The sequence below is a fragment of the Typopeltis vanoorti genome, chromosome 17 (genome assembly GCF_054136105.1).
Source record: "Typopeltis vanoorti isolate ZY-2024b chromosome 17, IOZ_Tvanoo_1.0, whole genome shotgun sequence".
In the NCBI taxonomy this organism is placed as follows: domain Eukaryota; kingdom Metazoa; phylum Arthropoda; class Arachnida; order Uropygi; family Thelyphonidae; genus Typopeltis; species Typopeltis vanoorti.
In genome coordinates, this window is record NC_143565.1 from 76,702,429 (window position 1) to 76,722,850 (window position 20,422).

The 20,422-nt window shown below is 33.1% G+C and overlaps 1 protein-coding gene across 5 annotated transcripts in view; it reads left to right on the top strand.

The window, feature by feature from the left end:
* phtf (putative homeodomain transcription factor) overlaps positions 1–11,469 on the top strand; it is a 291,193-nt gene extending 279,724 nt beyond the window's left edge. For all 5 annotated transcript variants that reach the window (XM_090407495.1, XM_090407494.1, XM_090407497.1 and 2 more), the window contains one exon: positions 1,377–11,469. In XM_090407495.1, the coding sequence (XP_090263621.1) occupies positions 1,377–1,526 (150 nt within the window). In that variant the 3' untranslated portion in view covers positions 1,527–11,469. The remainder of the gene's footprint in view (positions 1–1,376) is intronic.
* The last annotated feature ends 8,953 nt before the right edge of the window (positions 11,470–20,422 follow it).

Below are 20,422 nucleotides of genomic sequence, written 5' to 3' on the forward strand. Positions count from 1 at the left end.
TCTCTCACACTCACCCACATTAATTCAGGAATTTAAAAATATGCAACAACAAACAAAACAGAAGACACAAATTCCTTTACTAATTTTCTCATGGATTTAAACAACTACTGTCAGTAAGCAACAAACAAAGGAAACAGATGCCTTTAGTAATCCTCTCTAGGATTAAATCAACTGTAGCCTTTTAATACAATCAGGAATCTCTTGCTCTAGCTTAAAATTAACACACTTTACAAATATAGAAATTCATCCTACCTCTGTAGGATGTACTTCAGTAAAATACCGTATTTTTCCATGTATAAGACGAACCCTACTTTTTTGAACCTAAAATTAAGAAATCAATATTTTAAATATCTCTAATGTCTAATTATACACTCAGTGGGAGGATCAAACTGTCTCTCTGAAGCTTTATTTCCATGTTCTTTTGTGAAATTGGTGACTTTTGACTTGAATTTTGAAGAATATGACAATCGTTTTTTATTTGCAGACATTTTTATGGGCTACTGCTCAAAATATTGTTAATGCATTAAATTACTCTGTAAACGAGTTGCAGGCATATGAATGCTTTCAGAGTTCTGATTGTTTATCCAGAATCAGCCATTAATGACATCAATTGACAGAGTTAACGAAGGCCAGTGATTGACAGAAGCCTGTTCGTGGAGACAAGGTACTGGCAGTTTTGCCATGGCAACCGCAGGTCTCTCAACCAGTTATTACCCCCCCCCCCACCTCCCATGTATAAGATAACCCTCCAATTTTTGGACTAAAAAGTTTAGAAAAAAGTATTCTCTTATACAACGAAAAATATGGTAATTCTCAGGAATATTTACCCACTCCAGAGAGTTTAAACATGAAGAGAAAATGCTTTAAAACAGACTGTTTGCCTTACAGTTTTCTAAACACAGTCTTCTTCATTATATGAATTCACATCTCTTCCTCGTCTGAATAATAGTTTTCTTCTTGTCATCGGTATTCTGTAATATACATGCTATAAGAATGCCATTTAGAAGAAACACACAAACCTGCTTGAGATAAAATGCTTTATTTTCATTCCATCCATTGACAAGAACAAACACAGGGTTAAATAAACAAAGAGATATCTGTTTAGATATCTCTGGGTGGGTGTATATATTAGGATGGTATGTACATCCCCTGAGTGTACATATCAGGAATTTGATTATGATAGAATATGATTGAAATTAAATATTTATCAATACAGCATTAATGTAAACAGAATAATTTTTTTTTTATTAACAAAATATAGAGATTACTACTGTATTGTAAATAAACTTTCTCCATAAATGCTTTTTTAACCTTTTTGGCTATCATTGATCTAAAATAGTATATAATTTCTTATACTTTTTTTCCCCCTAATATAGGAATTAGAAAGCCCATTCAAGATATCTGGACTCTGTGCCAATCCTTATCTTTATAACATTACAAAAGTTGTTGTCCTATCTGCATTTTCTGCAGTCCTTACAGAACTTTTGGGATTCAAGCTCAAGCTTCATAAAATCAAGATAAAGTAGTGTTTTGAACTTTGTTTTAAATTATTTCATAATGCATTCATCATGGAAATAATTTGCAGAAAACATAGTATTATGAATTTGAGACTTACATTAAAAATGAAAAAGAGATGGCAGATGTTTCTGCCATCCTGTATTGTGTGAGATTGTGTTTAGTTTGAAAACAGCATTTTCAGCTAGCTGTCTTAATTTGAAATGAAGTCTGCCTTGTAGCAGAAAATTAACTAGTCTTGTTAGAGAGAGACAGAGAGAGCATAGCATTCATTTACTAAGGATATTTGAAAAGAAATATATTGTAGTATATGAGTTTTTAAGTCCATAATGTCATAGAAAGTGAGTTGTGTATAACTCTTTAATGTAACTGCAATTATAAAAGTCACTCATGTTGTTTAGTCATTGGAATTCATGTACATCTGAGTCATTTAGAGAGAAATTCTTAACGTGTGGCCCATTTTCTGTTATTTTAAGGGTAGAAGTATATAGACACATCTTGTTAGTCTTAATAGAAGAAAAACAGTCACAGGATCCTGTTCAAGAATATGAATACAGATATATATGAAACTGTTTGGTTAAATCTTGTTCTCCCTTCTGTGATATTATACTAGTTGTTCAATGTTCTCTGATGTTTATTTTTGGATTTTTTTCCTCCCTTATGTATTTGCATTAGATATATATATATATATTTTATTAGTGATGAAGTAGTTAGTCATGCAGACTGGATCATGATGTATTAATGATTTTTCAGGTTCTTTCTAGTAATTATATGGGTAGCTTATTTACGAATTGTTGGACATTAGTTGCCTTTTGTTCACATCATACTTTAAAATATGTTTATAACAAACAAGTGGCATAGTAATACTAAGAAGTGTGGCTTCCTTTTAGTGCCACCTACTAGACATTGCACATTGAAACAGCTATTTATATCTATTACATAGTAATATGAGGCATGCATTAGGGGAAAAAAAAAATTGCATATTATTTCATTACTTGGATAGATTCGTTCATCAAGTATATTTGAGGTTTTGCCCACTTAATATGTCATTAAACTGTCAGGTAATGCATATATCATGATGTGATTTCATTCATGGTTGAAATTTATCCTCTCATTATCAGTGATGTAAACATCTTTGTATGGGATGCTCATTGGTAGACAAGTGTAACATTGCATAGATCAGTTATTTGCAGTTCTTCATTTTAATGCATTATACTCTTAAGTAGTTCTTTCAACACATGCTGCATATTTAAAAACAAATTGCAGGATATACATTGCATTTTGATAAATTATGGAGACTTCAGTCATGTTAGGAATAATTACTTTAATTTCCAGATGCTTCAACCTTCATGTTAAAGTCATCATCTGGAGTATACATATATATTCATGATATGTGCAGTAATCCAAAACTTTGGTCGTGAAAGGAAGACCAATAGAACACAAAATATTTTGTGCCTGAAAAAAAAAAAAAAAAAAAAAAAAAAAGGTTGACTGAGTGGAGTCATATTTAAGACATCAAGCATATGGCAATATGCCAAACCACAATAGATCCTAAAGTTGAGAAAATTAAAAAAAGATATCAGCTGAAATAATTTATTCTTCATCTCACTAACACACACTCAAGAAATCTGCAGATGAACTTTTATCTTAACTTAAATTTACTTTCCCAGAAATGTTGAAAATATTTTCTCAGAGTAATCTTTCATTGTTTATGAATCCCTGAAAGATATTTTTTATTAAGAAAAAAAAATAATCCTAGGATTCTTTTTGAATATATATTTTTTAAGTCGTGATTTTGTTTGGCAAGGAACATTTTATAAGCAAATGGAATGTTTCTTGTTTGCAATCTGACTATACTGCATAAGTGACATGTTTACTTTGTGGCTTCAGAGCACTTAATAGTTTTCTTCCAAATTTAAACCTCCAACATTTTTCTGAAATTCATTACAGAAAAAGTTGACTAGTGCCTATCACATACGAGTATCATAGTCATCTTATGAGTTCACTAAAAGTGAACTCAAAACTCTGGAAGAAACATTCTTTAAAAATGGTTATAATTAACAGATTAAATAACCAAAATAGTAAGTATAAATAGCTCACCAACAAGAAAATAACTATAGTATACCTCCATCACATTCCTTACATTCAATTAATAGAAATAATCAAGTTAATACAGGTAGTGACTTTGATAAAAGTCACTACCTATATTAACACAAAGGCTGTGGGATTTGAATCCTGCATAAAAGTACAGATGTTTGTAAAATCCTGCTCTGATCAAGCTTATATAGTCCCTTCAAGGAGCTGAACTTTATTTAGGAGTGCACTTATTTATTACATAATTAATAAATAAATAACCACAATTTAAAGACCTCACTTATGACATAAGTAATCTCCTTTCCCTTCCCTAGAATGTATAACATTCTAGGAAAGGGAAAGTATTCCATTAAGATAAAGCACAAAGGCTAAGTGAAAAATATAGAGGTCATAATTAGTAACGTAATCATGATTAGTTTACTATGAAATTTGGGAGAAAATGAGAAGGAAAGCTTAATAACCAGAATATACATATGTATAGGATTGCTTCCTTTACTTTCTTTCATATACTCATGGCATGCTTCCTTTTTAATATGTTAATTCTCTGATGATATTACTATAACAGTGATGAAATGTTGGATTATTAAACTGTTTGATAATTATAAGTACATACCATTTCTATAAGCCTTCATATATGCCTGAGAATAAGCACTTAATTTTAAATACTCTAGAAAAACTAAACTCTGAGTACAAAGAATTATAGCTTAAACCTGACAATTTCTGGCATGGCTGACTAAATGGATGACATCCTCCATCCTAGTAAGCTGTGGACATATGCTTGTTAGTAGATGATTTTATTTTCTAGTGTAAGATGACTACCTGCTTACTGGAGACCTGAAGTAGCTTGAAAAGTATTGTAGGTTTGGGATTGGATAATCTGGAATTCCTCTTTTCTAGAGAACCATTTCCAGACAATCCACTTCCTTAATCTACCCATAATGCTAACATATCTGTAAGTTTAGTTTACAAGCTTTCATGGATAAATCATTAAAAAAAAAAAAAAAAAAAAAAAAGAAGTGATTTGTATCGGCTAGTGTTAGTCAGTCAAGCAACTGCTGTCTGCTGGTGTAGCTTGCTAAAAACATAACAATTGTGGCTCAGTCACGTTCAATCTATTCATGGTTCAGAACAACATATGAACTGCCAGTATAAGAAGTCATTACCAATAATAGATGAGATCATTTAATGAGTCATTGCAAATGTATTACACTGAGAAGTTGAAATTAAGCTGCAATTTTTTCTCTTTTGTCATTTTATTTGACTAGATCATTAACATTTTTTATAGGTCAGTATGAATTAATTATATAAAATGTGTTGTTAGAACTTCATCATTTTATTATTTCTGTAGTTTAATAGAGATTTGGGTTAGGTTCTGATGGGATAAGCATATTTTTAAATGTTAGTTGTCATCATTTAGTTTATTATCCTTTCACAAAGCAGAGGATAATAAACAGTGATATCTAGCTCATAAGTATTAGATATCATTGTCATGTCTGTGACTGGTCACACTAATGATGATGGACAGTTACAACTGCTAGTTCATTATCAGGTGACCATCCTTGAAAATGATAAGTTTGTCATATGAAGCAGGTATTGCATAGCTACTTGGTGACAAGATAACATGCGATTTACTGTATAACAACGTATTCATGCATTGTCCATAAAATGACTTCTTATAATGAAAATTATATCTTTTAGAAGGGAATTAAATGTGCAGAATTAGTTTTCAAATTGGTGCCTTGGAAAAAAAAGTATGACATCTAATCAGCAAGAAATCTCCAAAATCTATACTTCTAATATATAGGGCTAATAAAATTACTATAGATTTCACAGAAATAAAAACTTACCTTCTGTACTTCTTGGAATTACATGTTTTTTTTTTCATTTAAAGTATACAAAATAATTAAAATTAATATTGAAAATCATTTTTACAGTGACATTTTTATTTTGTATTTTGAAGTCACTGTACAAATGATGTTTAATGTTCAATGAATGAGAAATGGTTTGTTTTTAGAATATTACAATGTTGAAATTTAAATATTAAAACATTATTCTGTTCTACTATTTTTGAAATAGAAGATGCAAGTCAGGTCGCATTATAGCTTTTTTTAATGTTCATATAAAAAAGGATTCTGCATACTAAATGCAAATTGCTTTTTCTTGAAACTAGGAATATATTGCACATGCAGAAATATAAAAAGCATTTTTAGTTAACTATTAAGAGAACTCATTTTGGATTCAGTGTTTGACATTTTACTTGCCTTGTATAATTCATTCTCAGAGTATTTATTCCTTCTGAGAAAAAAAATAAAATTGGATTAACAAAAATTAACTAATCCAGGAATAAAAAGTCTTGCAGATTTCAGAAAATTTCCAGGGTTTTAGTTAGGGAGGGAAAATTACATATATTGTAGAAATATTAGGGGATCTGCAGTTAAGAACAGAACTTGGATTGTTTTAGTGTATGAAAAACATGAACTATTGAATTACACACACACACACACACACACACACACACACACACACACACACACACACACACACACACACACAGTATATAAACTAGTATTAAAAATTAAACTTATTTCATTATGTATGCTATGATTCCTTCCCTTTTAACAATTATGCTTATAAGATCATGATGGATGTCATTATTCATTATGCTGAATTTTTTGTTACTAGGATAACATATTGGCAGAAAACAGTACCCAAAAAAAAAAAAAAAAAGAGAGAGAGAGTTTTAAGAAGCGTTTCTTCCTTAGGAAAATCACTCCATATATCCCCTTCCTTCTCCTGCCTCTTACACAGGTCACCAATGAGTGTTTTATTAGGATAGTTTTAATAGCAGTAATTTATATTATGTAGTAAATGCTTCTTCCTTACTGCAATGTCTGTTGATAGTTGAATACTAGGCTACATATATATATATTTCACTACCTGTTAACTTTCTTATACCATTTAGTGCATGTGGTCCTGCAAGAAAGAACTTTTTTTTGTAAATGATATTTTTGTCAAAAATGATTGACTTTATTTAGTTAGTGGCCTGTTGTAGCGATTTTTTCAGGAGAAAAACTCTTACACATGAACTGTCAGAAAATTTGCTAATATAGAACTTCATTATTTAAATTTTTTTTTAAAGCTGTTTCAGGTATGAAGATTGTTATGAAGTGTAATATTTCACAAAGAGTAAAAAAATAAATGAATTAAACCTATTTAACATAGAACACTGTCACATTTTTTTTTTTGTTGTTAATATAACAAACATTGTAAAATTTTAAAAAAAAATTTCCCTGGCAATAGGTAGCCTTACAAGGAGTTTATTTTTAAAGCAAATAGCAATACTGCAAAGCATAACACATGGTTGCTTGCATCTCTAATATCAAATGCATTTTCAGTAAGGAATATTTTATTATTATTCTTTTTATGTAAATTCCACCCATGAGAGGTTGTAGACCTACCAGTGAGGTCTACAACGGGTCCACATAACTGGAACCCTACTCTAGAGACCATGGAACTTTTTCAAATCACTTCAGGCTTCTAGTAAGCAAGGTATTGTCTCACACTGAGTTATAAAATCCATATACTGCCTAAAGAAATCCAGAAACATATACCTGTGGTTGGATTCAAACTTAAAAATGTTGGCTTGGTTGGCCAGCCAGCCTGGCATGAGAATGCTCTCAAATATGGCTTCTAGGATGACTTATGTTGTTATTCAAAAATAAAAAAATCACCCTTTTCCAGAAAGGGAATAGGCAGAGTTCTTTTAGCTCTAACTTTTGAAAACTGGTAGGCATCTGGGCAAACGTGGCATCAAATGCTACCATCCTGTGATCCTAAACCCTGACACTAATCCAAAATGGTGTGAGTGCTATGTGGTGTTTCTGAGATTTAGGATTAATAACCCAAGTTTCCAAGAGGAAAAAACTACTTGCTACCAGAGATCGTCTAACTTGGAACCAGCTGTAACTGTGCTTAGAAAAAGTTCCTCTAGTCAGTTGTTTAGAATCAAACCTAAATGATCTTTCTTCTGGCAGTCTAGCATTATGATATCAGAAGCCATGCCACAAAGTTACTTATTATGCAATATCAAATATTAATAAAAGCTGTATGAAAAGATATAGTTAGTGTTCCTTTGATAGTTCTATCTCAAAGTAATAAAAATCGTGTGCATCTCCTTTTCTTTCTCATCAGGGGACATACATACAATTTTTGCATACATGAATTGCCAGACTTAGCCAAATAGATAGCATCATCTCTCTCCAACCTATAGGTAGTTTGTTGCATGGATGTTTGGATGGCTTTAGGTAGATGATTTGCATTGTCTTGTGTGAACCCTCCACATGGATCTTGCTTATTGAATGCATGAAGTGGTTTGAAAAATAGTACCGTATTTGACCTAGAGCATAGTTTTGGGATTATATAATACTTTGCTCACTCCCATTGTTAATGCACAACAGGTTTGCAACCTTTCATGCATAGGATTCATATTAAAAATTAATAATGCATATACATGTGGTATAAAATCAAAAAAATCTATATATAGATATATATTTCTTCTTTAGAACTGAAACGAGCTCATTACATTAGATTATTGAACTTGATATATAATTGATAACTAAGCATTCTAAATGTATCATTCCAGTTCTTCTGAATTTGATTTATAATGTTTCATTTTCAAACATCTTGCTGAAATAGAGCTATTTTCAGTATTTAGTTACTGCTATGCACATACATATCAGAAATATGGATGTTATTAGATGTATTATTTAATTTTTAATATTAAATAATTAAGGAATTAAAATATTTTATAGTTCCATATTGAAATATTAAAACAAAAAAAAAGGCAAGTTGTTGATAATGTTTAATATAAGTATTCATATTCAAAAACTAAACCAAAATGACAAGGATAAAATATATATTATTTTTCAAGATGTTGAAAATTTTTTCACTTGGTTATACTATAAATTAAAGATGCATCTTTATTTTATAGTATAACCAAGTGAAAAAATTTTCAACAAAGACCAATACTAAAATATATTCTTGGTTTAATATGTTATCCAAAGTTTGCACGTGAAGTCACTGCATGACTTGGCTACTTGTATATAGAGTGTAATGACTTCACATCAATTGCCTTAGTATCCCATAATGCAATGCACATATCCTTACGTACATGTATAATGTTATGCATTATGAGAAGGGCCACCACCCACACTGGTTTCGACACTTCTCGGTTTGGCTCCCAGTGGTGAGGGAGCCAGACCCAGAAGTAATACCAAGGTTGAAGTAATGCAGAAGTCATATTTCCATATACAAGTAGTCAAAAGGTGTCACACCTTATTACTAAAATACTCTGGATTAGAGATAGATATTTAAAATTTTTTCACTTGGTTTAATGCTTTATCCAAACAAAGTTTGCGCATGAAGTCACTTTGTGACTGGACTACTTGTATATAGAGGCTAATGACTTCACATACTTACAGACATGTATAATGCTATGCATTATATCTGTAAGGATATGTGCATTGCATTATGGGATACTAAGGCAATTGATGTGAAATCATTAGCCTCTACATTGCTGGCCTGGTTGGCCGAGTGGTTAGCATATCTGCTCTCCAGCAAAAAGGCTGCAGGTTTGAATCCTGCCGTGGGCATGGATGTTTGCAATTGTCTGTGAAAATAGTGGTGGTGGTGGTCGGCAGTAAATGGCGCTGGTGTAGATGATGAAGATAGTTGCGGTTAGTGGAATGATGGAGATGGAGAGTTGTAGAGCAAGTGTCCTCCCTCAATAAGTCTTTGGATTTCCTGGAGGTGTTATGTAATAATAATAATATACAAGTAGCCCAGTTGTGACGTGACCTCGCACACAACTTTGTTTGCTTACACTTGAATAAAGGATTAAACCAATGATATAATGCAATGCACATATCTTTACGGACATAATGTATAGCATTATATATGTGCATTTGATGTATTAGTTCTGTTTACATTACAATAAGAGAAATAAAGGAAGAAAATATCTATACTATAACTTTATCACAGCAGAGTCTATTATCATCTCTTCATCATTAACTTATGAAAGTATCATGTTGGTTCTCTTAAAGTATTTAGATTTTAGATTTTTAACAATGATGGAACACATTAATTTTACAAATGTGCATTTGAGTCTTAGTGGTGGGAGGGGGGACATTTGAGGCAATGATATATCATTGCCTTGGAACAGGTCTATGGAATGCTCCCTATGAAGATAGGTTGAAGGTCTGTGGGTTACAAATTTAGTTTAGTTGATAAGCAGAAAAGAGGGGATATGACAGAAACTTTTAAGATATTAAAGGGGATTTATAAAATTGATGCAAAGGAAAATTTTCAAAATATGACTAATAGTCAGAGAACTAGAGGCCATCTGTGGAAGTTGTGTAAGAGAGTGGTTAGTAGTAGAGGTGTGTGGACCAGATTTTTTGCATGGAGAGTGGTGAATGGGTGGAATGGATTGCTGGAATTAATTGTGAGTTCCTTGATAGTAAATGAATTTTATGGTGATAAGTTTTGTGCTTATAATAGTTAGTTTGGGGGCTCCCATGATGAGTTTCCAGACTCCACGGAGATACCATATTATATTATAATATTAATATAAATGGCAATATTTGTATAACAATTGATTTTTTTTTAAATAAAGGAGAAAAAAATTATTTAAAGCTTCAGTTTACTTAATGAGAAATCACATATTTAATTGTAAAATTAATTTAAAATATTTAATGACATATGCTGGAATCTGGACAATTTCATGTTAATGATAAATTTTTGATTGAAACAGGATCTATTTTTTTTTTATTCAGATATATAAATTTAACAAGCTTTTACTATGAATTTGTCCTGATGTTAAGTTAAACATGTCCTGATGTTATAGTTGCTTGAAATAATTATTAATTCATTAAGGAAAAAGAAAGAATCCATTAAAAAAATATATATGTAAATGTCTATTTGTGTCACTAAATAATGAGATTTGATGCCATAAGGCATAGAATTTTTTAGCGAGGAATAAACCCTAATACAATTTGCAGTTTTAAACTGTTTCACTGCCTGATCATAACAGCCTGCAACCTTTTTATATACAAAGTCTAGAATATTCTAATAATTAAGCAGGCACTCATTTGTATATTTCCATATTTTGCATTGACTGCACAATGTTTTCTAGTGGTTGTTTTAGGAATTTCACGTGTTCTGTTGACATTTCAAAACACATGGCCTGCTTATATGTACATTTCCAGTATGTAAAAGCTGCTTTTAAGGAAAATATAAAGAATGTTTTATGAAGTAATTTTCTCATAAATTTTCTTACCTTTAACAGTATTGGATTGAGGACCTTGAACATATTAAATTTCATTCAAGGTCAGTAACATCCACAATATTTGTATAAAAAATAGTAAATCACGGGTATAAATGCAATTCTGATATTTCAAATCAAACTTTTCTTGATAAAAAAATGCAATCTTATTCAGAATATAGTATTTATAATTTGACCAAAATTGTACAGAAGAGGTTATGTCTGCTCATTTGGAAATGCATATAGCATTAATCCCCACACATTTATTTACACCTTCAAGATTGCAATGAGTTTGTAAAATTGTGTACATGCTCTATGTATAATGCATTTAATGTTAATATGTTTATGATATAATGCATCTCTTAGCTGTAAAGTTTAAAGAGAAATTTTAGTGTATGCTGTATAAACCAAATCTTTGACTGTGATAGCTTCACAGATGCTATGTATCCAAAGTGGTAATAGTAACATTCTGTGTATATTGAAAAAATCATATCAGTGTTTCCTGCTTTTTTACAAAAAAATAAAAAGAGAAAGAATGACTTTTATTACTGCTTACTATCAGAACTTAGAAACTATATTACACAACTGCAGAATTGAATGATGTATGTTTTACACACAAACACTGTAAGATGCCTCTGCCACATCTCACCTGCAAAGACAAGAATGATTAAAAATTTTAAGATACAAAACATACAATGTAACTAACAACACAGCAAAGAGAAATCAAGAACAAATCTCAGCCATATTCTGTCTAAAAATTATATAAATACAAGAGAATCAATAGTCTTGCAAAAACTCTACAGGTAATAAAAATAAGCAAGAATATAAAAGGTGTGGAACCTTTCTATCTTCTAAGGCACTTTTTTACTGTATCAATCCACCTATATCGTGGTCTTTTTCCTGCCGACCTAGCAGAGAACACTTGTTTTCATAATCTTTCCTCGCCCATTCTGTTTAAGTGACCACACCACCTGAGATTAGCTCTGCTGACACATTCCTGGATGCTGACAATGTCAAGTTCTTTCCTAATATCCTTGTTTTTAATATGATATTGCCATTGATGCCACCTGTTCATGCCCCTAATCTTTCTCAGGAATCTGATATCTGCGGTCTCTAGTTTTTGGTCAAGTGTTTTACTTCTGACCCAGCTCTCAGATCCATAAGTTAAAATTGGTTTGAACACAGTCTTGTATACAGCTAATTTAGTGTTTTGACTAATTTCTCTCTTATTCCACATAAATATATTCATTTGACTTCCTACCATACCAGCTTTGTTGATTCTGTTGTCTATTTCCATATTTAATTTACCATCTTCACTAAAAATCGTGCCTAAGTAACTGAAATATTTTTCTTGTTTATTTGACTAATTCTATAGGTTCTCCCACAATGCAGTTGATATTTTCAATGCTTCTGCCTATTTTCATTGTCTTTGTCTTGTTATTGCTGACCTTCATACCATATCTATTACAACAATTATTCAATTTAGTCAGGGAATCTTGCAGACTTGTAGTGGATTTATTTAGAAATATAACATCATCTGCATAAAGCAAAGAGCTGGGATTAACATCTCCAATTTTAATATCAGGTTTAATACCACTTTCCTTCATAATGTGATCCATATAGATAATGAATAACAGAGGGGATAATGCACATCCTTGTCTCACACCAGATTTAACATTAAACCATCTTCCTGTACTTCCTTCAATTCTAACTGCTGACTGACAACTCAAATAAAAACTAAGTATTGCTTGATATAATGCCCCATTGCCACCATATAACTGTAGCGTATTGAATAGCTTCTCTCTTGGTGCCTTGTCATATGCCTTTTCCAAATCGACAAAACTTAAATACAGATCTCTGTTATATTCCCTTGCTTTCTCGACTATTTGTTGTAAAGTGAAGATCTGATCCTACAGTCTCTATTTGGCCTGAATCCAGCTTGTTCTTCACCAAGCTTTTTTCCCACAATCCTTCTCAAGTATACCTGAGTAAATCTTACCAGTAACACCCAGTAGAAAAATCCTCTGTAATTCTCACAATCAGTTTTATTTCCCTTTTTATATATATGGGTACTATGAGAGCTCTACTCCAATCATCTAGAATTCATCCCTCTGTCCAGGCCTGCTGAACTATGCAGTGCAGCCACTGTAAGACTTTTATACCTCCATACTTGAGCATTTCTGGTCGAATATCATCTACTCCAGCTGCCTTCCACACATTTCAAGCTTTTGATAGCTTTTTCTACTTCAAGTATGGATATGTATTCATGACTGCATCCCTGTTGAGTGTTTTTTTTTACCACTGTGTTATTACTGTTTGTTTCATTTAGCAATTTTTCAAAATAATTACTCCATACTTGAAGGATATCTTTTTCTCCAGTTTTCAGGTCCCCTTTATGATCTCTAATTCCTTTTACAACACTCTTTCCTCCATTTCTGAGCTTCTTCAACAACCTCCAGAATATCTTGCCATCTTCTTGATATTTATTTTCTATGTTCTTACCAAAGTCTTCCTATGACTTTTGTTTAACTAGTTTTATACAGTGTTTAGCTTTCTTACATTTGTCTCTGTATTTTCTAAGAGCACAAGCTAACTTATTTTCCAGGAACATTTGATATGCTTTCTTCTTTTCCTTCACTGCCTCTTTAACTTCCTGTGTCCACCATGGAGTTCTGATTTTTCTATCCTTGCAGACAACCTCAAAACATCAGAGTTTCCTTTAGGGCTGGCCACTGAATCTCCTAAGTGTGGTTCCTGTTCTCAAACTCATTTTTTGTTGAATAATGTTGTATTTTAGTCTACAGTTCACATCTGAAAGCTGCTCAAAATTGATGGTACAACATGGCTTTAAACCCTCAGACAGAACTAAAATCCTACGTTGCACAACATAATTCTCTTTGTCTAGTAGATCTTTATTGGCTTTAAGGTGTTGCTTAAGGGTCACAGTTAATTGGTAGGGGACTTCTACATACCCTTTAAGAATCGTGGAGAATCAACCAGGGTCACTGACCCAATGTCCAATCTTTACTTTTTGGTGTACCCTGTTATTTGGTATTCACCTGGACAGTAAACAAATGTGGACGTGCTTATGAGTATGTGTGTATGGGATTGAGATATATGTAAGAATATAAATGTGTGTGTGTGTGTGTTACAGCCAGTTCCCACTTTGAGTTTTCTTTTTTTTTTTTTTTTTTTCCAAGTATCAGCAAAAAAATTTAAAATATGAGCATTAATTTCAATAAATAAACGTTAAACATAACTACAGCATTTCAAACTATGCGTGTAGCTATACTACACTGTGCATTTTGCTTGTTCAAGCAGACGAAAGCACCTGACTCACATAACATAACATAAAGCAGTTACCATCTTCATTTTTGCTGCTGTCTTATTTCACATTTATCCAACTGATTAATACTGTATAATAAGTCAAAACAAATTAATACTACATAATGTAATGTAAAAGAAAAAAAGAAACACTGAAGACAAACCAGGTATGGATTTGATGAATAAACATTCTTTAACATTTGTATGTTAAATTTCTTTATTATTATACATATAATTTCTTTGAACAAATCATTAAGCATAAACTATTGTTTAGCTAACTTTATTTAACATCAACATTACTCTGATTTTGTTGCTGGGAATGTAACCTATGTTTTTAACATTGGCTTATCTTCTTTTTTGCAGACTTCTCCACTTGTCATCAACTGCCTGTTCTCAGACTGCTTTATTCCTCCAGTCCTCATCCCATAAGCCTCTTTTCTCCATTGCTTTCATAATGGTCTCTTTCTATGTATATCTTGGTCTTTCTCTTTTTCTCCTTCCAGGGGTTGATCAGTTCATAATTCTCAATGATCATTGTTGTCTTGTTCTATGGACATGTCCATACCATGTAAAATCACATATCTCTGTAATAGGCTATTCAATTTCTCTGTTTGAATATATGGTAGGCCCCCATATCCATGGGGTTTGGTTCCATCGTCTTCCGCAGATAGTAGCGAACCCTATATATACTATGTTTTTTCCTATACATAAATACCTATGACAAAGTTTAATTTATAAATTATGCACAGTAAGAGATTAACAACAATAACTAATAATAAAACAGAACAATTATAACAACATACGGTAATAAAGTTATCTGAATGTGAATGGAATCTTAGGAACCTCAGATGTGTGTATCTTTCTCCACCTTTGCAACAAGTTGCCATGGTGTTGGACAATCTCTGCGATCAGCCGAACTGTCTATTACTAAAATAAAGAGCCTTCATTTCGGCAATGTAAAATTACATAAGAAAAGTGGATATTAGATCCAACATTATTTCAAAGCCAAATGTTTGTAGAGACTATGAAAGTTTCGTATGTTAATATCTTCGTGATTTAATCTTGTGTGTGTGTGGGGGGGGGGGGGGGGCTGAGTTGAGTGGCCTATTTGCGAATGCACACTAAATTGCATACGACCTATGACTGAGCATCTGTGTGATTGCCAATACATGATACCCGTGATTTCCTCTGGCCTGGCTCGGGCAAATGAAGTAGCACTCAGTCCGCAAAAGCACTACTTCGTTTGCCTTGTGTTCACAGTGCCGGCTAGCCCAAGAGCTATAGGATACTCCCACCTTATGTGGCCACTAATTCATAAGTAGTATAGAAATAGAAGACACTACACAACATAAAAAAAAAATTAGGAAAAGATTTTTGGAAAATTTTCTAGTGTTTTTTTTTTTCCCTTTGGGGGTGGAGGCCTTGGCCCCCTCCCTGGGTGCACCACTGTTTCCTACATTTGGTATTCCACATTCTCTTTATCCTGTGTAAAAATCGCCTGATCATCAGCAAAAAGAAGAGAATATAAGATATTGTTCTCCTGTGGATACATCCATTCCACAGCATTTCCTGTTATAATCCTCCAAGGCTACATCCAAGTAGATCTTAAACAGGGTTGTAACATCCCTGCTTGAGCCCCTTGCTAGTAATAAATTCCTCTGAAAATTTGTTACCAATCTATATCAGATCCAGATTCCTGGTACATCCTTTGCACCATCTCTATTGTTTTTCCATATAATCTTGCTCCCTTTAATACCTGCCACATTGCCTTCCTTGAAACAGTATCATAAGCTTTCTCCAAAGTTACAAAATTCAAATGGACTTCCTCATTCTTAGCAATCACTTTTTTGGGATATTTGTCATAAAGAAAATCTATTATCTATGCAAGATCTTCCTGCTGTAAAATAAAACCAAATTGCTCCTCCAGTATTATTGGGGATGTCTAAATTCAATTCTGCGCCTCATAATTCAACTAAATATCCTGCTAACTGAACACATGAGACTTATTCCTGTATAATTTTTAGGATCTTTCTTATTACCCTGCTTATGGATGGCTGTATATGACAAGTTCCATTCATAAGGGATATTCTCACCTGCAGTCACTTTGTTGAATATTGTCAGTACCTATAATGCTTTACTACCATCATATTTGAATATCTCTGTTACCATTCCACCAGGGTCAGGAACACCTCTCCGTTCTTTGATGCTTGAACACTCCTCACTTCAAATATCCTTTCTCCCAACAATAGCTTCTCATCTTGATATTCCACCCTGTCCTCATAATAAACTATTCTAATATCTCTTAACATCTTGAAAAGAAATTATATTAAATTCTGCTTGAGATGTATAGAGGCTTGTATCTATCACACAAATTGCCAAAGAAGAGTGACTATATCCCAGTGGATGATCAGTTTCATTGCACTTTCTTTCCCCCACACTTCTTCTTTAGCCATTACCCTTTCACTTGTCTATTAATACTGTTGTACTCCTCTCTGTCCTGAAGGGTTTTACTGCATAACCATCTCTTATATGCTCTCTTCTGTCTTCTCTTTCACTTGTTGACTCATCCATTTTATATTTCCTTGCCTCTTATCTTCTCTTCCAAGAGCCACTTCACAAATCCTGAAATTTTCACAAAATACCTTGGTTATTTTGTAATGTATTAGTAATTACTACATTACAATATTAATAAATAATTATGGCATAATCATAAAGAGTATTAGTACACTTATGTATATGGTGTGACATGTTGACAAATATAAAATTACATGTACATGTAAATCAGTTATCAATCACTGGATTAATGAAATCTTGTAGCATATTGTAGTTTCCTCAGGCCAATATCATTAAATTAATTTGTGCTGATTTTCATTGACATATCCCATTCTGATCACCAAAAATTTATAATATAAGTACTTACAAGTGAATGCAGACTTTTTCTCCTGTGTGCTGGTAGTTTTCCCCTCCTTTTGTACATCCTGGAGATCGCTTTGTAGGCTGGAGGTGGATGAATCACCATCTGTTGCGTCACAAACACCTTCAATAAGAGATTTTCTTAACACCAAAAGTAAACAAAGTCCCTTGTCTCTTATTCATATTAAAATTTAAATCTGTATGCCTATTACTTTTAAAAAATCACGGCACTACAGTTTCAAAACAAGCACTTTCACCCTACAATACGAACTTGCGAAGAAAGTATTCAGTATATTAGATTTGAGAACCGGACACAGACTACCTTGATCTTCAATTTCAGTGGAAAAATTTTCTTTATATTTCCTTGCTGATTGGTCACTAACATTTGCAACACAGATGTTATTTCGTTCAGTTTTGAGAACAGGGGATATGCCGCCCATTGTAATCGGCTTGCGGGCAATTTTTATGACCAGTCATAAACAGCAGTATTTCCCTTTCCCAAATTACCGTATTTGCCGGCGTATAAGACACACACCCCTTTTTTGTACACATTTTTTAGGAAAAAAACTTTATCACTGAACATTACAATGAATTTACAGTATTTCAAATATAAAGTAATAAGTAGGTCTACTTTCAACAAATACCTAATCTAAGAAAGAGTACCCACCTTTTAATCTTCTTTCCATGTTCTTTAGCATATGCAATCACACATAGTTGTATGTAATATTGTTTGTAGCAATGCCGATGTTTTTCAGCCATAATTTGCCAAAAAATTTAGAGAAAATTGAACGGCAGAAATTTATCACCATTCGCGACAACAATTAGAAAGTTTAAACGAACAGGAACACAGCTGTGATCGTCGATGACAGCGCATGCACTGAACTCTACATGACTGGAATGCTCTCTCACACAGGAAGCAAGAAAGAAATCGCGTAACTCGGAACAGAGAAAATTTCCAGAAATGAAAGAATTAAAAATCGGCACATAAGCCTCACCCTGTGTTTCAGACCTATTTTAAAAGGAAAAAAAGTGCGTCTTACACGCCGGCAAATATAGTACTTCCATGTTTAAAAATACATGGCTTGGTCACTGACATCACGGAACACTTATTCACTTTCTGTGGAACACAATTTGGGAAACTGATCTACACATTTCTTTAAATAGTCATACAACTCAAATGCAGTTCTCTCTGGTTAAATCTAATTTTTGCTCAAGATGTCTATGTAAATCCCATATACTATCATCTTGTAACAGTCTATTTTGCATCTTGGAATCTCAATAACTCTACTCCATCATGTAAAGCATTTGGCCTCCTATATGTAACAGGACATATGATCTATACTTATGACCATATATAATGATCTTTCCCTGCCTTCAGCTCCACAGAAATCTTGCATTATTGCTGTTCACTCCAGTCTGTTATCACCAGATCAGTTATTGACTTCAGACCTCTAGTTAGTTTTGGTCTTGTAAATTTATGTATATCTTTGTGTTGATATTCATTTAGCACCTGACACTACATTTTCACACACCTGAATTTACATATGTGTATCAGCTGTCATTGACATAATGTTCTCCATAGCATACTACCATACAACGATTATCACTGCTCAACTCAACTATTGAAGTCAGACTAAGAATTCCTCACATCCACCTGCTGATGCAAGATGCAATAATTCCTCTCAGATCAGATCAAAATATTCTTTCTGTTCATATAGTGGGGCATCTTCACATAAGACATAAGTTCTGATAATTAAAAACTCCAGTCCATGTACTTCAAGAATTGCTTTTATTTACTTCTTTCCCAACTTTTACTTGATTCTTCCATCTGCTTTTAATGAAGGTAGATACTCTAATTCACCATATATATATACAGATATTTACCCCTTATTTCAAAATTCTTACCTTTCTTCATTGTTTCTGTTAGGGTCACAACATCCATTTTTGTTTTTCTACTTCCAGAATTATCTCATGGTATTTAGTATTTAGACTTTGTACACCCCATCTCCAAAACCATTGTCCATTTCTTGCAAAGTTGTTGCCAAAAACATCCAATGGTATTTCCTTTCTGAGATTTGGAGCAATGTATTCTTTCTCAGGCAGGGACTTGGCCTGTCGACCCCCATCTGTTGGACGAAGGTTTGATTTCAAGGGTAAAGAGATATCTACCCTATCCATGGATTAAGTCAAAAAAGTCCACGGCATTTCCTTTCTTTCTAAGATTTGGAGCAATATCATTTTTACCCAGAAGGGAGCTTGCCTGTCATGGAATCCCCAACCTGTTGGATGAGGGCTTGATTTCAGTGTTACTTTCTCTTAGATATGTTGCCGACCAAGGCTAAAGAGTCATATCTACCCTATCCAGAAATTAAGTCAGAAAAGAAAGACCCTCCCTTCCAGACCATAATAACATCAGGGTCAGAGGAAAGCAATAGTGGGTTAAGAAGACCAAATAGAACATCTAAAAGAAATGAGTTTGATTCAAAGTAAGTGGAAAAAGAGACCAAACCCAGTTAGAGGACCATGTGAAAACCACTTCCTTTGCTATCCAGTTGATGGCCCTGTTGGTCTATGGAGCCTTATTCAGGGATCCCCCATCTAAAAGGATCTCTAGGGAGTTTCAGGATGTTTCAATAATGGAATACTGTGAGTTGGCATAATAAGTATACAAAAGGATGAAAACTCGTAAAAAACTTTATTGTAAAATTTTCTCTTAAGTGTCAGGTGAATTACAGAATGGCAATTAAACAATAGACAATTATAAAAAAAGTGCCACCTTAGTAGCTAATGCAAGATAACTAACACAGTCAATAATTTCCTAATAAAAACAAAAGAAATACATATGTATTTTTTAAAGTATAGGAGGGGTGTTCAAAAAAAGAGAAAAAAGACCAAACTTTTTAAATAGCGCGCTGCGGCTATTGAGCACACCTAGCGGCACGTTTTGACAACAAGCTGTCATTTGCCCAGTTCTGCTATGAGCATTAATCTTCGAGTTACATCCGCTGAAGTGACCACGTGCAGGAGCTGGTCATTGGATTAGTGACAATGAAAGAACTTGAAGAATAACGTGTGTAAAATTTTGCTGCAAACTTGGTAAAAAATTTTACAGACGTTTCAATTGCTTAACCAAGCATACGGGGAGAACTATGAGCCGAACGTAGTGCTATGAGTGGTTTAAGCGTTTTAAAAAGGGCGACTGACTGACCGACGATCTGAAAAGAACGTCGGTCAGTGAAGATCCCAAACCTGGAT